Source organism: Epinephelus fuscoguttatus, linkage group LG2 (genome assembly GCF_011397635.1).
Source record: "Epinephelus fuscoguttatus linkage group LG2, E.fuscoguttatus.final_Chr_v1".
Lineage (NCBI taxonomy): Eukaryota > Metazoa > Chordata > Actinopteri > Perciformes > Serranidae > Epinephelus > Epinephelus fuscoguttatus.
Genome location: NC_064753.1, coordinates 25,205,505 through 25,229,946, shown reverse-complemented (window position 1 = coordinate 25,229,946; position 24,442 = coordinate 25,205,505). Strand labels below are relative to the sequence as shown.

At 40.6% G+C, this 24,442-nt stretch overlaps 2 protein-coding genes across 3 annotated transcripts; one reads left to right on the top strand and one right to left on the bottom strand.

The window, feature by feature from the left end:
• Positions 1-672: 672 nt before the first annotated feature.
• Positions 673-7,267, top strand: LOC125882103 (phenazine biosynthesis-like domain-containing protein 1). The gene is made up of 10 exons (XM_049565778.1): positions 673-1,227; positions 1,562-1,661; positions 3,706-3,804; positions 5,060-5,169; positions 5,397-5,426; positions 5,578-5,666; positions 5,808-5,899; positions 6,378-6,461; positions 6,709-6,771; positions 6,960-7,267. The coding sequence occupies exons 1-10, from the start codon at positions 1,144-1,146 to the stop codon at positions 7,070-7,072; spliced, it is 864 nt and encodes a 287-aa protein (XP_049421735.1). The 5' UTR covers positions 673-1,143; the 3' UTR covers positions 7,073-7,267.
• Positions 7,268-7,857: 590 nt separating this feature from the next.
• Positions 7,858-22,896, bottom strand: dna2 (DNA replication helicase/nuclease 2). 2 transcript variants are annotated; one of them, XM_049565169.1, is made up of 26 exons: positions 22,480-22,896; positions 22,378-22,445; positions 21,851-21,907; positions 19,291-20,194; positions 18,817-18,937; positions 18,427-18,576; positions 16,961-17,144; positions 16,668-16,816; positions 16,396-16,518; positions 15,937-16,183; positions 15,073-15,187; positions 14,663-14,819; positions 14,255-14,446; positions 13,879-14,121; positions 13,632-13,745; positions 13,387-13,496; positions 12,498-12,607; positions 12,185-12,313; positions 11,785-11,877; positions 11,201-11,394; positions 10,883-10,972; positions 10,338-10,551; positions 10,006-10,095; positions 9,650-9,835; positions 9,365-9,511; positions 7,858-9,009 (listed from the first exon to the last, which is right to left on the bottom strand). In XM_049565169.1, the coding sequence occupies exons 2-26, from the start codon at positions 22,405-22,407 to the stop codon at positions 8,956-8,958; spliced, it is 4,203 nt and encodes a 1,400-aa protein (XP_049421126.1). In that variant the 5' UTR covers positions 22,408-22,445; positions 22,480-22,896; the 3' UTR covers positions 7,858-8,955. The 2 variants fall into 2 exon arrangements, with proteins under 2 accessions (XP_049421126.1, XP_049421116.1); XM_049565159.1 differs by having other exon boundaries at positions 22,378-22,896.
• Positions 22,897-24,442: the final 1,546 nt, after the last annotated feature.

The window sequence follows — 24,442 nt, the reverse complement described above, 5'->3', positions numbered from 1 at the left end:
AATCATGACCGTTTGGACAGTTTATCTTTTTAATAACGACTTATTATTAATAGCAAAAACAGAGATGACGTTACAATAAAAAATAATAAATAAACTTCTTTTAAGAGGAGGAGTTATGGGAGGAGGAGTGTAAACGCGTGTTATATCTTAAAGTTTTATCCAAACAAATAATTAAGATTGTAAAATACCATAGGGACATCCTGTGTATAATATGTGTATAATATATATATATATATATATATATATATATATATATATATATATATATATATATATATATATATACAGCGAGAATTTCGCTGCCTCAGGAGGTTGTTGCATTCAGACAGGCAGATTAAAAACATGCTGTTAATTAATGATCATCTACAAAAGCATGATTTGGATACAGTTTGGAAATTGCAAGAAAATTTGATCCCTGAAAATGTAGATTTCACACTCATCAAAAAGGACTTTGAATTGTCTGGCAACCCCAGTACTTCATTAACTTTTTTTTTTTTTTTTTTGTTATATTATGTTTAAGTTATTTCCTTTATTAATCCCCCTGAGGGGAAATTCAATGTGTTCACTCTTGCTTGTCAATTACACACAGGTCCGAAAGACACACACATGCACAAACAGGACCTATACATGCACAGATTGGAGAGATGTCAGAGTGAGGGGGCTCTATACTATTATTTACTTATTTGATATGAGGAAACAGATCTAAAGTCCTGTACCTCCACATATGACAGCAACAAACTCGTTTCCAACACGTTAAGCGTCTAACAGTAGTCATGCCGCTGAAAGCACTGGCTGCAAATCTAGCCTTGGACCAAGACGTTCATTGCATGAATGTCTTGAAAACGAACCCCGTTTTTCGTGTGGGGGTTCCTGGTCTAGACTGATTCAAATGTGACGGAGATAACAGCTGGGAGCAGAAGTGCTTGTCGACCGGCGTGGAGAAATGCGCGTCTGATGTGAACGGGCTCGCGCGAGAATTTCGGTGCACTGCGCTTCGCAGCACTTCGTTGGCAGTATGGCCCTGAAATAAAACCCAAACAGATTGGGTGTAAAGTCCATAGACAGCAGTGGACTGATTGTGTCAAAGCCCATGTCCTCACTGGAGACCTTTTTAAGCCTATGTCATTCACTATTTAGAACATAATGGAAATTCAAGTGTTCACTCTGGATGCCTTCACTAATTTACCTTTCAAGGGAAACCCTGCGGCCATTTGTCCACTGATGCATGTGAGTAAGGATTACTGTGCAGTTATGTCATAATGCAGAGGAGCATATGGCGGCGTGCATTACGACTTAAAGACACTTCAGCTTGTTGCTTTTGGTGTGTGTTTGGTGGTTTGCTCCTTGTTACATTTATTGATTAAAGGGAAATTTTCAGTGAGTAAAGTTTGCCAGTTTTATTGCTCATGTTATATAATTTATTGTAAAATGAACAGCGCATAGTTATAGCACCCTGGCATGTTTTTAATCTATCAATCTATGTGCATGCACCTCTGTTTGAAATAATTACGTCACAAGTGAAAGTGTATATTTATGCATTGTGTGTGTGTGTTTCTAACAGGAACTGAGTGATGACTTGTATCAGAAGATAGCAGTAGAGATGAACCTGTCAGAAACAGCTTTCATCACCAGGATCAACCCCTCTGATAGTTTTACAACAGGTCAGATAATACAGAGTTAATTATACATCTGTAGATGGATTTAATAGAAATGCACATCTGTGGGACAGGTTTGCATTTCACCACAAGAATGAACCCCAGTATTATTATGATCCTTTGCCTATGTGCAACCCATGTATTGTTGAGGCTCTTTGACTGGGAATAAAACTGCTGCAAGCAAATAAGTGGATATTGGAAACAATAAGGACACGTTAATGAAGATGTAAGTACCTGCTAGTGGCCAGTAGAAGCTGTGACCCTGACCGAACCTTAAATTATTAGTGTTGGATAAAAAAAAAACAGTGATTTTTTTATGGTTAGAGCTTCAACATTTGTTCACAGAATGGCATTACAGGATAAGCCACCTAATATACAGTATGCAATATGCGAAATAGGCACACCTTTACATACTGTGTAGCTATGAGTAGCCTACAATATAGAAAGCACAGAGCTCATGGGATGAAAAACACAAACACTTTTACCTTCAGAGGAAAGAGCAGGCTTTGTTTTTAAGTGTGGGCGACCCCCACTTACCGTTGCTGCCTTCACCATAGATTGGTTTGGAAAATCCAGGTGCACTGATGAGAAGCAAACAGACGAACATCAAATTGGTGCCTCTGACTTCAGCGGCTGCTCTGATAAAGTCATAATGAACATGTTAATGATTGCAAGTAATTAAGTGGCTGTAAGACACAAGGTTAGAATGGCATGTCAGATACTGATAAAGGAACACTTCAACCCCAAGTGATTTTTATTTGTATGTCAGCTACCTCATATTATGCCGAATTCATTTTTCTCGGATGCCTCCAGTAAACAAAGAACAAAACAGATTTGACACAGCTGAACTAAAATTCAAACTTATCAATGGTGTCTTCACAGCCAGACTCCAGTAACAAAAACATTAATTTTACCAGGCTGAACATGGAAGCAGCTGGTCTACCACTGCCTCGATTGGTGGTTTGTTTTATTATTTGCGTGACTTTGGTGAATCCAAACTAACCATTAAAAACACCAAAGTCACACAATAATGCAAACAAAGCTGATTGAGGCAGCATTGGACCAGCAGCTCCTGTGTTCAGTGAGGGAAAATGACTGTTTTTGTCAAAGGAATCTGGCTTTGCAGAGAGCATGGCTAAGTTTCACTTTTATTTCAGTTTCCAAATAGGACTGTCTGTTTGTGAAGCACTGAACACACGACTGGATAAATGTGACTTTGATTAAGCTTCACGGGTTGTGCCAGAGTTCGTATGCCAGAAACACAAAGTTTTCTTCCAAATTCAGCAAAACACCAGGTGGGTAACTGATACACAAAAGGTCATTCAGGGGGTTAAGTATTCCTTTAAAGACATGCTGGCTGCAGGTTAAAGAGACATAGCTGTGAACCTCTGTGCGGTTTGCTGAGGCCATTTTTCCTTTACGTGTTCAGAAAAAATACCTGTCCTCGGCATTTTGACAGGTACGTTAACCACACAGCTAAGACTTGCATTGTTAGGAGTGAGAAGGACAATGCAGTGAGCTGCCAGTTAAAAATGCAGCGTGCAGTCACTCAGTCTCCACACAGAGAGGAATGTGTGTTATTTACACTCAGAAGAATCTTTCAACTAAAGTCACCATATATTACTGTAAAACTTAAACAGGTCACAGGCTTCATTTGATAAAGAAATTAACATCACAGTTACTGTGCTTGTTACTGTGCTTGCACCTCAAGTATTGGCTATTTTACAGTTTACATGCAATTTTACTGCAAATACACTGCATTTGTACAGGTCACTGTATGGACGTGAATAAACAGGATTGATGTGCCATTATACCAAAAGACTAATCTCTTGCAGACAGAATAAGTAATACAGCCTCAAGTGAATATTATTCAGTCTCCATGGTTTCACATTTTTCTTGCATTAAGCAGTAACTTATTGTACACATCAACACAACACAACTGCACTTTCTATCCATTTAAGAAATATTCAATGTGTTATATTCAACAGTTTTAGACTATATGTTCAAGTTCTGTGTGTGTCAAGTCACCTGTCTGACATGTGATTAACAGGATCACGCTTTAAACTTCGATGGTTTACACCAACTAATGAAGTGAACCTGTGTGGTCATGCCACTCTGGCCTCTGCTGCAGTGCTTTTCAACTGCAAGAGTAAGTTACAAAGCAAACACACACACACACACACACACACACACACACAGTGCATCAAGGTTCATTGCCAGTTATAATCCCGTTCATGCACTGGCTTAATTTTTAACACAGGGGCAGAAACACGGAATTTCATGAAGTTTAATTGAGAGGCATGTTGAAATTCTTAAGTAATCTGAAGTATTGTCAGCCAGCTTTACACTGTACAGTAGAGTTAGAGCCATTTCTGATTTCAAAAGGACAGTACGGTTGAATTTGTGGCTCTAAAGGCATTTTTTTTCCAACGACATGGCCGTATGCCTTGGTGTGGTCAGCCGGTCTCAGCCAGGCAATGGGAGACTCCTGTTGGTTAGAGCAAAGCGCAGTGATTTGAATGGCAGACAAGAAGTGATGCAAATTCAAACAAGAGAACCAACCACAATGAATGGAGCCTGTCTGGATGTAGAGACAGCATCTTGTAAGCCATCCTACCCTTGATGGCAGGCATGTCATAAATCCAGCCCAAGCGCCAATCATGGTCAATCATTGTCTCTCAAAATATACTGTATGTAGCCTGCCACACAATATTGGTTAATGAAGCAAGATCACCTTGTATTTTTTTTCTGTTCACCTCATAATAGCACATTATTAACAAGCGTTAAACAGTCACCTAGCAGAAGACATTTCCTGCTAGGTAGCAGACATGGCCACAGCAAAGAAGCTTAAAGTCAACAGCAAGAGATGTTGCTTTCAGGAGTGGTGGAAAGTTGAATATTTTTTCTCTTAAAGCTTAAAGACTAAACAGTTGCGTTTGTCTCATTTCTATGTCTGTGTGTGTGTGTGTGTGTGTGTGTGTGTGTGTGTGTGTGTGTTTTTTAATAATCCATTTATATGAGAGAAGCAGCTGGTCCCCAGGTATTTTCACTTTACCTAATCCCCCATTCAAAGAAGTTTCAACAGTCTGGACACCCCTGCTTGGTGGTGTTGCATTTAAATTTGTCCCAACAGCTTTGGTGACCTGCTTTGTCCGTAAACATGCCAAACATATTAGAAAACATTCCTGCACGGCGCAAAGATGCAAAATAACAAAATGGATGTTTTGATCTAACTATTAAGTTTTTCTTCTTTGTAATCACCAACAATCTTATAATTTCATAGTTACTGTAACAGATTACAATAACAACATATAACTCTGTTAAATGTAACTACTTACCCCTCACCATTGTTCATCATCCACCTGTGAGCACAATGTTATCTTTGAATATATTATGTCTGTCAGAGAATGTCAACCCCAAACTGGTGTTTGAGACCAGGAGTGGAGATCTGGCTGTCACCCAGCAGGGGGAGGGATACCTCATGGACTTTCCTCTCAACCCACCCACCCAGCAGGTACAGTATGTGGTCAGAAGGACAAGGCACTCCTGGCTGAAATCTACTGTTATAGGTTCAATTATTTGTCTCAAAATGTGTATTTATGTTAATAAGTGAGGGATACATAAGGGCTTTAAGGTTAAATTAAGATTAGATTTTCCAAAAGAAACTTTGCAAAGTATTTTAAAATATAACAAAATGCTATTATTTTAAGAGTTTTTTTTTCTAAAAACCCATTTTCACAGGATCCCAATGACTTCAGAGACATCATCCAGGTCAGTAAGGCACCTACTCTCTCTCTCTCTCTCTCTCTCTCTCTGTGAGAGCATGTTTCACAGCAGAATCTGTATGTGCAGCATATGCCAGTGTGAATATGTTCCTGTGTGTTTGTGAGTGAATGTTTAACTGTGTCGCTGCGGGATACAGGCTGCAGTTGGAAACCTCCCAATCCAGGATGTTTATCTGAGCTCCACCACCAAGAAACTGATGGTTCGACTGGCTGACAGCTGTGACAGGTTACAATCATACTCATACACACCTGTAGTATAATAGTTATTCATCTTTACACGTGGACAGCAGTTCCTAAGTCCCTCACTTGTGTTTTGCCATGCTTATGAGTAGCTTTACATTTGTTTTGCATGTGTGTGTTTCTGCAGGTCAGCACTAACCAGTCTGAGAGTTGATCCTGTCGCTTTGCAGAGCAGTGATAGGAGTGGAAGAGTCAAAGGACTAATCCTCACCATGAAAGGTGACGAGAGCTTAAAATTAGATCCTTCGGTTAGACCGGAGAGATGTGATGTATAATTACATATTTTGACACGTTAACAGAACACTGTTAAGTCCTTAACTCTCCTGCCCTCAGCTCATCCAAAAGTCTGCTGCCATCATTTTTATTTGGGCTAGGAAACATGACCACGTTTAACCGACCCTGGCTTTCTTACACTGGCTACCCTTTGCTCATAGAATAGATTTTATGTTATTGTTGATAAAGGATGATCTGCCTGGAGAGATCTGTGATTTCACTTATGGTTTTTTTTGTTTTGTCTTTTTATATTTTTAGTTAATCTTACAATCTGCCTGGTTTTTGGCTCTTAATTCATTTCATTCTTTATGTTTTTAATGTGTTTTTTTTATTGTAAAGCACTTTGTAACTGTGCTTTGAAAGGTTATGTAAATAAAGTTTATTAGTATGGATCATAAAAATGTCCTTATCTATCTGCCAACAGGATCCCCAGACTGCCAGCCAGGATACGACTTCTACTCAAGATACTTTGCTCCGTGGAATGGCATCCCTGAGGATCCCGTCACTGGTACACTAATACGACTACTTCTACTCGTACTACAGCAGCCCCAGTGGCCACACATTCAGACACAGTCTTTCTCAGGTTACAGAGTGTGATATCATGGCAACACGTAGCTCACTGGCAAAAATGCAAAAGCATGTAAAATGCCAGATGTGGCGCAATCACACAGTAAAATAGGTAAATGTTCAGTATGTGTCTTTTAAATGTAAAATTCTGTTAGTGTTCTGATTTTATTTATTTTGTGTCCCTGCAGGGTCGGCTCACACCGTGCTGGGTAGCTACTGGTCTGATAAACTAGGAAAGAAGAGAATGCTGGGTAATTTGTTTAGCCAAATCCACATTAACATTTGAGTTCATCAGCAACTTGTCACTTTAAACCAGTCCACTTTAACAAGCCACAGAAAAAACCATTAAACAATGTGTCATGTCCCGCTATAAACAGTCTATAACTACTGAACTGAAACACAGTGACACTCGTATCATCTCCTGTGTGCGTTTGTGTAGCTTACCAGTGCTCCAGGCGAGGTGGGGAGCTGGAACTGGAAGTGAGAGACGACGGAAGAATCAACATAGGTGGACAGGCCGTCACTGTGCTGCTGGGAACGATCACACTATAGCCGAGGACACATGCAAGCAAAGAGAGTTGGGGATGACGGGACTGTCAGTATGTACCTGCACACAGGAGCAGACACAGGGTTTCCAACATTTGATAGCGATGGTTTAAATAAAAAGAAAAACAGCTTATTGTCCAGACTGGATCATCTAATATTTAAACATCACCAAGCAACAAACTACAAGATGAAAAGAAGCTCTCACGCTTTGATAGTATTTGTATTATTTATTCACCACACAAAGGCAAAAATCACAATGTTAAAAAAGTAAAAATAAAATACAGACAAGACGGGTAAAATCAGAGGTTGTGTCGAAGTAGAATCACAATTAGCTTCTGGCGGGACGTTATCTGACATGCTCTACTCTACAGAAAAACTTAATCATCAGTTAAATCATCGCAGGTCATTAACATTAGATTACATCTGAGGCAAATATATTTCTTACAGATGATGGTTTCCTACAAACTCCTGGAGTTTTAACTGGTGTCAAGATAGCAGGTAGTTTCCTTTGTATTCATTTTGTCTGCGTACACAAAGGAACAGACTCAGAAACCTCAGCCAATTGTTACAGTTTAACACTGTAAACTGATGAATAAAGAGAAATTAAGATTTATATACACGTGTTGTTTCACTTTCTTTGCTGTGTGGACCAATGTAGCTCATTCACAGATTTAAATAGAGTACTGCTGATGCAAGATTTCTTATGTTGAGCTGGAAAAAAAACTGATTTAGTAATTTAGGACTACAAATAATTCTGGTTCTTGTGACATTGTGATGCTTCATTTTTCGGTGTGAAGTCCCTGGTATACTGACCGATAGACATCCCTGAGCTTATCTGACTGTTGAGCAACATGAGCTATAAATAGTTTGGTCTCCATGTTCACATAAATACCGACTTTCTGTGTTGTGTGTGAATACTTACAGAGAGCACCAAAAGTCAAGTCTAAAATAGTCACAGTATATCAACAGAGATATTTGATCTAAAAATATTTGCGTTTATAAATAGTGACCAGTCCTTGTTCAGGTTTAATGCATAGTACAGTAACCCACCACTGTCAGTTTCACAGATGCAGTGCAATGTTATGTGTTATAACAGCTGAATATCTAAGTACCTTGTTTCACAGCATTGAAAATATATGTAGACCATTTCAAACTCGACAAGATAAACACTGTCAAGTGTTTTGCAGCATATGTGAATAACGTCAGTTAACAGGAAGTAAACATGGACCCCAGCTTTTGCCTGGCATTGCAGGTCCGATTGAAACGGTCTATATTTGCTTTTAAATATTGAGTGCTTCAAGTGTGTTTACAATTGATCAACATTAAACATAGCAGTGGTGGCTTGTAGAGGTTCAGCGTGGAGGTTTAGTTTGAATTATTGGTCCAAACTGACCATTTATTGATCAGCAAAAGCATGCAGCAACCGGAAAGGTGCTGAGTAGAGCATGTGTCTCAGTGTTTACATTCTATACAACAAAGCCACCCCTGTTCCAGAGTGCTTTGTTTAACAGAGACTGATAAAAATTATTCTATTATCAAACTTGTAATGTAAAAATCAGAGACAGCCTCCCCTCTAACACCTACATGTTCCTCTTGTGTCATTCCTAGTGTGCTGATTAGTGCAATCTGTATCTCCAGTTAAACATCATCAAATCTTTGTCAAAAGGGACACAAAATATTTGGAGATGAGGCTGTAAAATTAGCCGACAAGCACTGACTGTAGGATGCAAATGCCACTGATCACAGCTGATCGCAGCCTCCAGATCAGTCAGTGTGTTTGCAGATTGGCACGAAGTCTCAGCGCTGTTGAGGTGATCCACATTTACTGGCAGCTCCACTGTGAGACAGACAGGTGACCTGGAACACCATCAAGGCTTCGCAGACTTCTATCACAGGGACATGCTCGGTAAGGCCTTGTGAGCAGCTGGTGGGAGCTGGATAATGTGAAGTAAGGGTTCAGGAAAAAACAGTGTAGACACAGGATACATGAAAAAAAGATAAAACAAACATGACATGTAACAAAAACTCTGGTTAAGTCATCCAAAAACTGCATAGAAGCAGTCTTGTAGCATCAGCCACAAATTGTTGGGAACACTGACGACTTCAACTGTTCAACAGAAAACAGCCCCAGTGCCAGCAAACAATTTGAGCTGGGAAATGAGCAGGAGGACCTGGGCACTGGTAAGATGGAGGGAAGGTTACCACAGTTCATTTACATAATACCCTGGTTGAAACCGAGCAACTGTAAGTAAGTAATCCTCACATTGAAGAGTAATATATAATGTAATTAAAGGATATCATGTTCTCTTGCTGGAGATGGTTGAGTAGTTTCTCCACAGGTGCGTAGCGTCGTAGTGTTGTGGCAGAGCCCACCATCAGCAGCTTGTGTTTAGCTCTGGTGATGGCTACATTCAGGCGACGCCAGTCCTTCAACAGCTCTCCCAACTATGAAAGGAGAAGCAGCAGAGAGTCAGATCAGGTTCTCACTCACCTGTTCACTTGCTTGTTCCCCCATGCAGAGGCACAGAGAAAAGAAATGCAGATGGAGGAGTCAAAAAAAGCGGATGGAGGAGATGCACTTACGTGTCCTTCCTCTGCAGTGCTCTTGACAAAAGAGAAAATGATCAGACTTTTGTCCCGTCCTTGGTACCTGTCCACTGTATTCACTTCTACACCGGTGAAAGCAGAGGACTGCAGCAGAGCAGAGATGCTCTTTAACTGCTGCCTGTAGGGGGCGATCACACCTATATCACTGGGCTTACACCCGGCCTGGAGAGAGTTAAATGAACAGGGGGTCGAACCAAATAAGTTACACCAATTATTTCACTTTCATTCACTGTATTAAAAACACGTTATGACCCTAAAGCTTACGCCAGGACTTTAAAAACCTGCTGCATGATGACATAAACACTTGAGCATGAATTAGGCAACTAATGTACCTTTAACAGCAGTGACAGCAACTTGTGTATAAGAGCAGCCTCAGTGTGATTGCTTACACCTCCCTGCTCCACAGACTCCAGTGCTGGCACCTAAAGGGAACAGTTGAGAGAAACAAGATGTTGACCAGCACACCTTCACTGTCTTACTCACAACAACAGCCCCCCCATGCCAAAAATAACCCCCTTTCCACACAGATTTCTTTCTTTAACACTTGAAACAGCTGACTTAATTCCTTGACCTTTCACCAGAAAGCAGAGCTAATGATGATGTTAAGATCTGCTCTCTCAACTCATTTCTACCCCAACACAGCACATTTGCATCGTATACCAACCATGGAGCAATCTAGGAAGCAAACAGGGTTGCTGGGCAACAAGGTGGCCTGTATCCAATCCAGGTTGTGCTGTGGATGAGTCTCAGAGTAGGACCTAAGCTCTGACTGGACGGACAGCAAGAAGGGCAGGGTGAGCAGGGCCGTGGCTGTCCTCTCTGATCCGCACTCCAGCCGGCCCTCGTACATCAGGGAGTTGCTGAGAGACATAATCGGCCTACAAACACAGAGCACACACTGTTAATTATGGAGGGGCAATCTTTCTGTCTGTCCTAAGACTCCTGCTGTGCTGTTTTGTAGTTGTAATGTGAATAGAATTAAGTTCTCTCTGCAAGGCTAAAGCAAGAGAGAGCGCTATTCACAGTTTCTCTGTCTGAGATCAAAGTGAATTCAGATTTTTTTTTTTTTATTCAAGATAATAAAGCGTGTACTAATGCACTGCTAGCAGTCAGGAGTTCAAGTTCAAGCAGAGTTAAGAATGGATAAGCACATAATAAACAAGACAAGATGACTGAGGCGTACAGTGTCGAATGTGTATGTAGGTGTACCTATTCATCCGGTACTGAACATTGAGTTGAACCACAGCTTCACTGTGGAGCTCAAGTCGCTTAAATAGACTTTCGTCCATCCCAAGTGACCTGCAGAAAAAAACAGACCAAAATTGATATTTCTATTGACAATGTTAAACTCTGTATTAATAACCAAACTGATGCTGTCACATTTTACATATCACACTTTAACATTAACCATGAAAACTGTCTCATGTTTTACCCTCATGACAAATGAATACAATTAATGTACTTGAGGCAATATTTTATTTCTCATTTTATCAAAATACACCTCATCTACACTCACGCATACTTTACCTAGCCTCCTGGTTTTGTACTATTGGTGGCAGCTGTTGGTGGTCTCCAACCAGGACAAATCTCTTGGCATAGAACAGCGGTCCCAGACAGATGGGCTGACTGATTTGTGAGGCTTCGTCTACGATGCAGAAGTCAAACCGCCGACGTGTGAACAGGGGATGCTTGATGCCCATACAGGTGGTTGCCACTATCAGCTAAACAGAGGGAGAAGATCAGTACTGAGTGGTCGGAAGATTAGTCATTTTTTCAAATTGTTATAAGTTACAATATGAATAAGTGACATGTCTTGATGACACTGAGGTCTCATATCAAATATTCTAAACAACTAGGATCACTGCCTCACAGTTGAATGCCTCTGTGAATCTTGTCAAGTTGCAGTGACAGTTTACATCCATGAAAAAATTCCCTCAAGGTCTTCTTGAAGTATCGTGTTCATGACAACGGGACGAACAGATGAACAAAGCAGTAACAATGCCTCCAGCCGCAGCTGGCGCCAGTGAAGAGGCATAAAAATGTTGATTTAAGCCTATAAAAATCAAAGTTGTTGTGATTATACAGTAATATTCCACAAACTAGCTCCTCACCTCCTTGTTATAAAGCTGCTCTAACTCTGACAGTGTGTGAAGTCCTTTCTTTCTCGCACTTTCCTCTGTGTAAGGCAGGATGTCTGGATGAACCTGCAGCAGGAAATAAGAGTCAGAGGGGACAAAACACTTTTGAGTTTTTAAAATGTTCTTTTTTTTGTTTAACTGTTAAATATTTAAAAAATAATTATATTTTTACCATATTACTTTATAACTTTAATATCTAACAGTGATTTGTGCTTTTATGCACATTACCACAAGCAAATAGCCTTTTCTTAAACAGCTCATATACCTACAGTATGACACAGTTTATTTTAATTGTTGTAAAACAAATGTGGGAAGTGAAGACTTATTTTCTGTGCTGTACACACTGAATAACAGACGTCAAACTATAGCGCACCTTCTGCCCTTGCCCAAGACGCAGAAACCCAACCCGGAAGCGCTTTAGCTTCAGTAGGATGTTGTCAACAGCGGAGTGGGTGTAGCTGGTCAGTAACACACTGAACCCACACGCGTGAAGGATGCGAACCTGAATGAAAAAGTGAAGAAGAGACAAAGAGCAAGAAAGAGAGAGAGAATGATGGACGGTGGCACATCAGAAAAGACAGAGACAAAGGTGGGGTGAGAGAGGGTTACAGTTCTGGTCTCACTAGGAAGAATATAATGCTGATTTATGGCTCAGGTGAAATTAGTCGATCATGTTAGGAGTTTACCAGGGTGCAGATGGTCGTGGTTTTGCCTGTGCCTGGCATGCCGACAATGAGTGTGTAGTCTTTAGATAACAAAACCTTCTTCATGGCCTGCTTCTGGGGTTTATTGAGACCTGCAAAGACACACACACACACACACACACACACACACACACACACACACACACAAATGTATGAACTGACCTAACATGCAGACTTGTTTCTCAACCCGGGGGTCACCAAAGCTTTATGGAGGTTGCGAGGCCTTCTTGATTTTATATATAATAAAGATAAATATATAATATATATTATATATTATATAATATATAAACAGTTGGCCTATATCTCAGCATTTCAATCATTCCTTTGAAGACAGAGAAAACTAAATTAAAAAGTCATTTTTAAAGTTTCGGTTATTATTCAAGATATTAAATATCTCACAGGATAAGGGCACAGTGAAGATCTGAACACAAGCTATACTGACAGAGACTTTACTCCCTGCTTAACAGCCTCATCCTGAATAGAAAAGTTCTCAGTTAAAACAACCAAAGAGCTAATGGAACAATGGACAAGTGTCAGGGAGAAGAAAACACTGAATTTGTCAAAAAAAAGAGAAGCCTTACTTAACTTACTGAGTACTTAATGAGTAAAACCGTTGGGAATCACTGATATAAGAAAATAATGGACAATAATGGGTAATTAATGTTCTATTACTGATTGAAGTATGAAACTACAACTCCGGCAAATGTGTAAAAACTTTTGGGAAAGGACGTATTGTGTCTTTTGGTTTAAGGTTGCTCATTTATAGCTTTGTCCCCCAAAGTCATAGAAGGTAGAGCTAAACTAAGTATGAAAAAGAACAAAACAAAGTAAACGAGACAGGCAAAGAGGGAGAGCAAAGCAGCTTGGTCACCTTTGAGGATGTTGGCCACTGTGTCCTTGGCCTCTCTTGGCAGAACAGAACTGAGGTTGGAAATAAACTCAGGGGAGCGAAGGTCAACAACCAGCTCCCTCAGATGATCGCTGCGCAAACATAAAGTGTGTGAGGCTTTTATTTTAACTGTCACCTGATTAATTTTCTAGGGATAAGTTAGTTTTGCCATTACATACATACTATACTATGCTATCATAATGCATACTGCATTTTACTGTACCTACCTGTCCTGACAGTTTTCCATCAGTCTGGAGAGATTGGAGAGGTGAGTGCTGAGGCCCACCACACCTTCATCACTGTCCAGTCGAAACAACACATCCTGGAACTTAGACAGGTCCCTATAAAACACAAACAAAATGACTTCAATTGAGCAGCCAAGGAAGAAAAGTCCAAACAATTCAATGTCCCATAGTCGTCTTTGCCTTCGGTTGAAATACTTCAGTCAGCAGTTACGTGTGGGTTCCTTCTCACCTGTCCAGTGTGCAGCCAACTGATGTTCTGCTGACCTCACACAGGTATCCTGTTGCCAAACCAACCAGATTACCTTTCTGGTTGCTAACAACAATGCGATCACCACTGGCCAAACCACTGCTGGCCAACCCTTTCTGTGGAACCACAGTGCTGCGCTGGAAACGATGGAGGAAAACCCCTTCAGACGGCTCGGTCACCGGGCCACTGAGCTGCACGTTCCCCACACAGCTCCCATTCTTCTCACTAGAAACACAGGTCAGAGCGGGCAAATACTTTTAATTATTTCATACAGTATGAAGGGGCTGATTTTATACAAGATTTTTGGGGGATTTGACTTTACTGGGAGTGTTTACATGTCTAAATATGAGCTGTTTACCTCTCCTCAGATGTCTGAAGCCACACACGCTTTCTGCCATTCTTGGCCTCCATGCTGGTGGCCTCAAGGCAGCAGAGCAGCAGCCAATGGGAGAAATAGCTCAGATGAGGTGGGGTCAGGTGACCTGTCTCCTCCTGCAGGAAGTCGCGCACAACATCCTCGCTGATGTCTGCAGAGTTGCCATCAAGCGCCCTGAAGGAAGGGTAAAGAACGAGGAAAGAGAGGAGATAGGAAGAGAGGAAAGAGCACAAGATAGAGGAAGAGCTTAATGAGACCATTTCACTATGGCTTAAACTCGCCATTTCAACCCTCTGAATTAACAGTTTATTGCATGAACTGGGTTATGCTAACAATAAATTCTAATGCTCGTCATTTCCATGGCTTTTAAAATGAGTTTTAAAAGTTCACCTCTCATATAAAGCACAGTTTCTCTTCTGAGGACAGTACTGGCAGGTCTGTCTGTTGGTCAGGATCTCAGGAAGTCGAGACAGACGACTTCGCTTCGCCTCCTTCTCCACACAGTTGTGAATGTGATGAACCAAGGTGTTCCTCAGCTTCAGCAGCTCTGTGATAAACATAAAGTTCACCAATAAAGGAGATGGAGGAGACACTGCTGTGAGAGAGTGTAGTAAGACAAGGCACCATCATGTCGTAATTCAAGCAAACAATTTAGTTGAAAGGGGGCTGCGTGTTTGTGTTTAATCATTTATAGACAGTCTACAATTGTTAATTGTATAAAACAATATAATTTTATTATAATATTATTGGTCACAACTGATGTTGGGCAGGATGGTTAAGCATATATGGATGTACTGTACCTCTGCGGTCCATGTGGCTGGCCACTACAGGGTGCAGGTTGCCCGTCTTGAGGTAAAGCAGGAAGCCAGCATCAGAATTGTATCTTTCCAAGCTCATCAGAGTGTAAAGAACCACCTACACACAGACAAACACATCTATATGGATATCTTAAAACCACAGTTGTGCATGTCAGTCAGCCTCATTAAATTTGTGTATATGAGTGTAAGGGCCTTTGCACACCATGCCGCATTTTTTCTTAGGCGTATTTTTTAAAAAAATCTGTCATATGATTAAAAATTGTTAGGCACAAAAGAGACGTTTTCTTTCTTGCTTCTCTCCCCTTGAGGTACCTCCCTGGCTGTTGCCACTCTTTGGCTTCTTGCATTTGGCACTGCTGCTACCTGAAGGGGCTGAGCTGTCCTCCCTCTCCGTCTCCACACTGCCACTATCTCTCTGTCTGTGTGCAGTCTTCATCCTCTATTATATCCTCCTCTTTATCACCATCATCATCCACCTCAATATTACTACCTGAGCTGTTAAAAGTAAGCTATTTGTGTTATAAAATATTACTCATAGCCCAGTTCCTGTCTCTTGTTGCGGACGTCTTGCAGGTTACACCACACTGTCTTCACTGCTTGTTGATTACACAACTCTCTGAAGGCTTCCGACGGATGCGAAAAAATGCCGAAAATCAAACGTGATCAGAAAATGTTAATGACAAATGAAAGTTCTGGAGTCTAACTGACATAACATGAGGTCGTATTTATTTCTAAACTTGCAATTTCCAACGAAAAGTAAAGACTCGGTGTGCATAGGCCTTAAACCTGCTTTTTACCTGACCCAACCAGGTGACATGTTCGTTGAGCATGCTGTGATCTACCAACCTGACTACGATGCTCAATCGAGTTTGACTCTTTTCCAGTTTTCAGCTCCAGGGGGACAGTCTTCTCCTCCAGGGCTCTGTGACTACCACCTCGTGGTCTTTGGATTCGAACTCGTGCCGTCACATCGATTTTCCCTTTCAGACCAAATCTCGGCGACCACACATTCTCTTCTATGTCTGCCAGCTCTGCTACGGTGACAACAGTTGACGAGTCCTGACACCTGCTCGGAGCTTTGCTGCTGCTGGGCCTGAGGTCATCAGAGACAGACACATAATCAGCTCTGTAAGGTGATAAAACCTTATTTTCCCACTGGGTTTAGGTAACTGCACTTTTTTCATAAGCATTACAATGATTACTGCAAGACATGGATACAAAACAATTGGTAGACTCTAGCAGAACTAATAAGGTTTTATTAGAAAAGCTGTAGCGCTGTGTGTGTGTGCGCGTGCATACACATACATTTTGAGGCTGATAGCTTTTGGGGTTGGAGAGCTGAGGTATTCCTTTGCCCAATGTTCCAGTGAGGGCAGATAATCGTGTAGTTCCTGCTTCATCTCTTCCTGACTTACACCCAAACTGTACCTACAGACAAATGGACAAAACACAAACATAACTGAAAGAGACAAAGAATACACACAAAAGCCGTTTTCCATTATGAACATCTGTAAAATGTATGTTTACACACATGAAAAGTTCTGCAGCACCCTGCGGGGTTTCACCTGACCACTTACATGTCTCCCAAGTACTGAGGACGACACAGGGCTTCATCAGCCAGCTTAGACAGTGTCTCCAAAGAAAAATCTTTAGCTGTAGCTGCTCTCTGGAAGACTTCATGGACCATGGTGCCATTCAGCATTTGCTTGGAGCCACCGTCAAAACTCTGCGTCACAGCACAGAGAAAAAACAGGAGAGGGTCAAGAGTGTATCTGGGCTGTCCATTTCAAAATGAAATTGGAAATTGGAAATTTAAGAAAAACAAATCAACCATAACATAAAAATTAGGCCATGATATTAGTTGTATTACCCTGAACATATCTCCCAGTACTGCACGCCTCATGCAGCGGATGGAGCTTGAGATGCTGGTACCAGAAATGAGGCTATCAGGTAGTAAAACTAGGAAACCCTGCTCCCTATCTATCACCCAGGATCCACCATCAGAGCGGCCCTCTAGATGCACCACATCACCTCGACAAACAGGCGTCATCTCCCTAAAAATGCCCAAAGAATAAAAAATGTATACCAATACAGACACACAAACATGCATATTGAAGACCTAATGCATAAGATACATCAATACACCCAAACACACAGTCCCTGATCATCACACATGGTCAATTTATCAGACAGAGAAAATAAATTCAAATGCACATCATATATCAATGTACAAACATCTATACACAAAAAGAAATGACAACCTAAAAGGTCCGGTGTGTCGGATTTAGGGGCATCTATTCGCAGAAATTGTATGTAATAATTCTAACTATGATTTAATTAGTTTATAAACACCTGAAAATAACAACGAGTAATGAGAGCTTAAAAATGAACAAACTGGAGAGACATCTGCAAATGAGGCACGCTCAGCATCGGAGCAGGTCAAAGAAATCTTTCCTGCAAAAGAAGTCACATGTTTGTTTGTGTAGCATCTTAGTTATGAGTTTCATATGTCTGTTACGCCCAGTTTAGACCAAAGATTTGCGGCAACACGAGTTGAAACATGCAACTTCTTGCAATGCGCTGTTCTACAACATTCTAAAAACCTGCCAGTTCACACCAATACAACCAGATGAGACAGTGTATCATCTCTATGCAACCACTCTCTGCACCTCTGCTCCGATTGCAGCTTTCCAGGCTTATTTTATGGCTGAATATAACTTGTAGCTTCTTAAAATATGAGTGAGGATAGTGATAGTGAGATACGGGCTACAGCTGCATTTGTAGTAGTGATGCAACGGTGAAAAACCAAGCATCAGATGGACTGTATTCATAATAAATACGCAGTGCCAATTAGTTAGTAAATGAGAATGTGTGTGTGCTGGGGCATAAGCACATACAGCGAGCAGCAGCAGTGACCCACTGTCCAAAACCAGCATGCGTGAAGACGGAAACAGAAGGCTTGGCAGGGACAGAGCACCTGCCGTAGTAGGCAAACACACCGCTGGTGATTTGACCAGCTGAGTTGCAGGTGACACCATCAGCCGGCTTGAGTCGAGCTCAGACAGCCTGGTTCACACTGCTGCAACTTTTCTCTGCATGTTCTATAACAGTTTCATCTTGTCACAAATCTTTGGTCTGAACTGGGTTTAAGTTGGTTTGTTGCTGCAGTAGTAACTTGTCAGTGTCAGTAAAAGGGAATCAGTTCATAAATAAACAGCTCCATAGTGCTACTAGACGTCAAAAACTTCACAAGTTAAATTCAAATACACAAGAAAAAAGAACGAGAATAGAAATAGACACATGCATACACCAGCATACAGTGTTCATCATATTTACCATCCATCTTTCAGCAGACATGTCTCCGTTGGATTTAGAGATCTGGAGCATGAGATGGTCAGTGTTTTGTGGCCAGGCCTCTCCTCCACGTCTGAAACCCAGTAGCGGTTATTTAGGCCTCCAGAAAGGATCACATGGTCTGGCACCTTACTGCAGGGACAAAGAGGACTTATGTCATACATGCTTATGTTTTATCAATCATCCATGGTGCATCATTTCTTACTGAGTGAAGCTTATTCTTTACTAAGTCAAGTGCTTGAACACAAATACTCCACGTGTGTCATGTGCCCTATTCCCATCTATTATTGACACAAGAAAATTCATCATCACATAACCTGGTCAAACGATGCAGCAACATTGTCCAAGCAAGCGTATTCATGGTTCTCTCACCTGGGCTTTTTGGATTGATGCTCTTTGACAAGACCTTCATTGTGATCCATCTGCTCCGCAAACCAGCTCTCGTCCAACCTCTCTTCCACAGGACACGCAGACATCGTTCCTGCATTTTCTTCTGTGCAACAAAATAGCAAAATTAAAAATAAAAAAAGAGGTTAGCAGGGAATAAAAGCAAACTAAGTACAAAGAAATGGCTGAGAATACTGTAATAACATAATACTGATGTCACTGTTAAATAAATAAAAAACTGCATTCAGTTTTAATAACTTAGGGTTCATCACACAGACACTTTGTTTCAGAGAAAACACTTTTGAACCTTGCAGATTCATTCAAGTGGAGCCAGTGCAACACACCTGCTTTTTCGTTAGTCAAAAGTAGCAACATTTTATCATGTAAACAACATGTAGTTTTATCTAAAACAAACAAAAAAAGTAGCTTGCAATTAATATTTCAGCTCTGTCAGTGTACCTCCAGCTCGCTCCTGATCCGACTTTGTCCCGTCATCTCCATCTTTCGTTGATGATGTCAATGCTGTTCTTGAAGCTCCTGTCTTAACATGAATCTTTCCCTCTGTGGCTCTTCTCTGCGTCACAGGTGTGACAGTTTCACTAGGTTTGTACATGTGAGTAGTAAGAGTGTTCTTATCCAGATGAGTGTGTGGGTTTGTCTCAGATGTTTTCTGATCAGTTATCACAGTAAAACCAGAATTTTTCTCATTCACATTTCTCTCTTCCTGATGTTTTCCCTGTTCCCCAACAGAGATTTTGTTGTCATTAAAAACTACTTCAGCGCCTCTGCTGTGACTCTCTAATCTTTTAGACCGACCCTCTGACTGGTAGTTGGAGAAATGAGGTGTCTTCAAAGGGCCAATCAAAGGTGTCGTTGCTTTCAGGTTGCCACCTGTGGGATTGAGCGCAATTCTTTGTGCCGGTGGATTCGCAGTTCTTGATCTTTTGGCATCCTGAGACTGTTGAGGAGGGCTGATGAGTCTTTTTACAGGCCCAGACAATCCCTCCTCCCTCTTGGTGTTTCCTCCCCCCTCAGTCATAACTCTCCGTATACTCTTCACCCTAGCGCGCGGACTACGGCAGATGGGGGACAGTTGGATGAGCTTCTCCAGGCTCGCCACCTCTCTGCTGGTCTGGTCTCTGGAGGGAGAACAGCAAGCAAGCCTGATCTGACTGTTGGGGGTCTCAGGCACAGAGAGGACAAGATCTGGCGAGGAGGGTAGGAGGTTTTCAAGGTCCCCAAGGATACTCCTCTTTAAGGGGGAATGGCATCTGAATGTAGAGGTTTCACCATCTTTGATGTGAGGTTCAGTCTTGGCGAGTGCAGAGCCAGCCACAGATAATTTTGTGGACGATGACAAGTCCTAAAAACAACACAGTCAAATAAGCATTTTAAAATATAGCCTAAAAATTATTAGTAGATTGTTTATATAAATTAGAGAGAGATGCAATAATGCCTTACAACACAAGAAGAAACAAAAGTACATAAAAACAACAAAGGTGAAAAAGAGACGTGCTAGGAAATAACAGAAGATAATGTGAATAAAAGACAATACACAAATGCACTGGATAAAAGGAATAAAATGAGTAAGACAATAACATCCTTGGCAAAAGCAACTTCAAGAGGAGTGTAATGACTTTACATGAAAAGCAGAATGTGCCATGCCTCAAACAACCAAAAAGCACAGAGCAATTACACATGGTAAATACTATATTGATGTAATATAAAATGTCTGGGAATTTTAATTAACTTTAACTTTAATTAACTTTAATTGACGGGCTTAATGTGATGCATGAAATTCGTATTATGGAAAAATTAACCTTTGAGCTGAGAATTAAGACAGCTTTATTTGGAAAAATTGGAAGGGATAAACTGAATTTATTAAGCCATATAGCACAGACTGCTGGCCGATGTACCTAATGACTCAGTGTTGTGACGGTCTTACTAATGTGTCTGTTCCTTCACAGCTTTTCCTCGTGGTTGAAGAGGCGGGCCGTCCAATCTTCCTGGCCACACCTGAGGGTGTGGTCTTACTTTATAAAGTTGTCAGCCTGCTCTCTTTCTCTCCCCCTGACTGAGCAGCTGACTGCCACATGGCCAACATGGTGTAGTTTGGTTTGCCTTTGTTTCATTTGTTCTGTTTTACATACACACCCACACACACACTGCAGCCACTCACGACATGACAACATGTTTTACTTCTTATTTTGAAGTAGATTTAGTTAAATAAATCACCTTTGTACCTTAAATTGTTTGTGTAGACTCTCTTTTGTTGCAAACTGTGAGCCAAGTTTGTAACAGTGTACTGTTGTTAATTTCCTGAATGATGCTAACTCTATGTGTGCTGTCATGCTGTGAGGGCCTAAAGGTGATGCATTCAATGGGCAATTCAATGTAAAACGCCCAAAATAGATACTCCAAGAGGTGCTGTGATGCACTGTGATACTGCCAAAATCCAAAGATATATCATGATGCAGTTGTTCAATCATACCGCCCAGCACTACAGGATCCCCTGGGAACCTGCTACACTTGGCCCTTAGGATCCTTTCTTTTGACTACAAGTATTTATTTAATAATTTGTATTACCTTGTTTTTGTTTGTTAGCTAGCTAGTTAGTTAGTTTGTTTAAATGGTAGGGTTTAATTAATTTGTCTAATATTATTTGTCTATTTAATGCATGGCATTTTGTCAGCTTCAAAAAAGTATGTTGTGTGCAAGTGGCTTTGTACCTGATGATTTCTTTTTTGAATTTAAATAAAAAGAAAATTATAAAAAATATTAATTGTCTGGGAATTTTGATTTTCCTGGTATTATAGCTATTAACAGTCAAATGCTAAAATTTTCTATAAACCTCTACTTATTTAAGTGCTATATGCACGTTACTACTAATTATCTGACTAAGTTATCAATAACTGACATTACGTAATAATGTCATGGTGAGATTTCAAATGACAAAAAGCAAAGAAAAAGCAGCAAAGACAGAAACAACTCACTGAAAGAAAAATAAAATAAAATGTACCTTCTGGTGATTCTGAGAGGAAAAGAAAGAGGAGATGTTCCTCTGCCCTCCTGGAGCCTGACAGAAATCATAAACCAAACAGTTACCAACATTTCACAGTTTTGTCTGTTGTCCAGCATGTTAAAACACAGCATGTTGTTTAAACTGGATCCTCCACACACACACTGAAGCTCCAGGTAACAGCAATAACTCATTGTTCATGTTCATTTAGACAGTACAAGGATATGTAAGTTACGTATGTATCAATTTAAAACCTCACTTGTGTGAAACGTCGCACTGTTTGTATGTAGCCTACATGTATCAATCAGGTGTTTTGAGTTTTTATATCCTTCATTGTTGACCATAAACAAATAAAAAATGGCTGCACTGGAGGGATAATTAAAAGTCAGTCAAGCAGACAGACACAACTGAGTTAATAACAGACTGCACACATAATAAACGATGACAGGTGTCGTTACTTTACGTTAAATGCTTTTATTGTTACCACAGAGAAACAAAGTGAAGTTAGCTAAACCTCCTGAACTCACCTGGGTCTTCTTCAGTTTGGTCCTGTTCATGGTGACTCTGATTAAACAGCCAAGTGTGTGTGTGTGTGTGTGTGTGTGTGTGTGTGTGTGTGTGTGTGTGTGCAACTATGTGCGTTTACTCCACACAGCCAGTCTGTCTAACAGAGATAAAGGAGCTGTTTGTCAGCGATATGTTTTTAGCTAACGGACCGACGGTGTTGTCAACGGACAGCTAAACGCTGCAGCTACATGAAAAGAGCTTATTCTGTTAAACGTTGACCGACTCTGCATCTCCACAACCAGGAGAGTACCCTTACACACTTAGCTGACGTTATTTTCCCGTGTAAACTAACGTTACCGGACTGATTCGACGTTTAAAGCCATCTTCTTGATGTCTCTGGGGCGCCAAAGTTTCAGCTTCGCGCAACGGAAATGACGTCACATGCAGTTCCGCCTTTCTTCTTTCCTTTTGGAAGCGCGCAACTTGGGGGCTGAAAGCGACACTGTCCATGGCCACACATCATAGCAGAGGTGAAGAAGTGCACATCTCTGCTCCTGAACATGACATTATCATATAATTTATGTCTAAACATTAGTTTTTAGGATGTTCTTCCACATATAACCATCGGCTATGACCTGTTCTGTATATATATGTGCAATTAGGGGGTACCCGTACCTCACAATGACCTATATTGAATCCAGACAGTCTGTAAAATTGGGTTATGAAGCATATTTTCATTCAGTTTTCTGCACATACAAATGTGTTTGCCCATGAAAACCATGATGCATATCAGCACTCAAACTGAGACTTGAAACACGCCTTGGTTTGTTCATTCTTTGGTTGAACTGTTGGTGCCATTGAAGGTTGATGTCTGGGAAGGGTTATTTTGTTGAAATATAATCTAGAGATTAAAAAAACCCCATAATACTAGAAACTAGAATTTGCCACCTTGGGTGGTACCAGTTAGTGAAAATTCTGACCTGGGCCAATAAAACACAATCACCACCAATTTCCCAAAATGCTTTCGACCATAACAAATGGATGTTTCCTCTACTGCCCCGTATGTGTTTCTATGGCAAGCCGTTTTAACATTTAATCACTAAGGCTGACTATCCAGAATTATCATTATAGATATCTATAACGTCATTTTGACTAGTAGTAATGTCATTGTGACTAGTATGAATTTCAAGATATCTGTAACATCATTTTGACTAGTCAAAACTGAATTACAGATATCTATGACATCATTCTGACTAGTCAAAACTACAGTTACAGATATCTATAACGTCATTCTGACTAGTCAAAACTACAGTTACAGATATCTGTAATTCAGTTTTGACTAGTAAGATTCAAACTATTTTTGCCATTCATGTGTATGGGGTTTGTCATTATAGATATCTACAATTACATTATGACTATCTATAATTCCAGTTTGAGATATCTACAATGTCATTTTGACTAGTCATAATTCAGATGCAGATATCTACAACGTCATTTTGACTAGTCATAATTCAGTTGCAGATATCTACAACGTCATTTTGACTAGTCATAATTCAGATGCAGATATCTACAACGTCATTTTGACTAGTCATAATTCGAATTCAAGATATCTACAACGTCATTCGGACTATCTGAAACTCAATTCAAGATATCTAGAAAGGACCATGTAGATACACTGCCTGGCCAAAAAAAAAGTCACCACCAAAAAAAAGGTCATACACTCTAATATTTCGTTGGACCGCCTTTAGCTTTGATTACGACACGCATTCGCTGTGGCATTGTTTCGATAAGCTTCTGCAATGTCACAAGATTTATTTCCATCCAGTGTTGCATTAATTTTTCACCAAGATCTTGCATTGATGATGGTAGAGTCTGGCCGCTGCGCAAAGCCTTCTCCAGCACATCCCAAAGATTCTCAATGGGGTTAAGGTCTGGACTCTGTGGTGGCCAATCCATGTGTGAAAATGATGTCTCATGCTCCCTGAACCAGTCTTTCACAATTTGAGCCCGATGAATCCTGGCATTGTCATCTTGGAATATGCCCGTGCCATCAGGGAAGAAAAAATCCATTGATGGAATAACCTG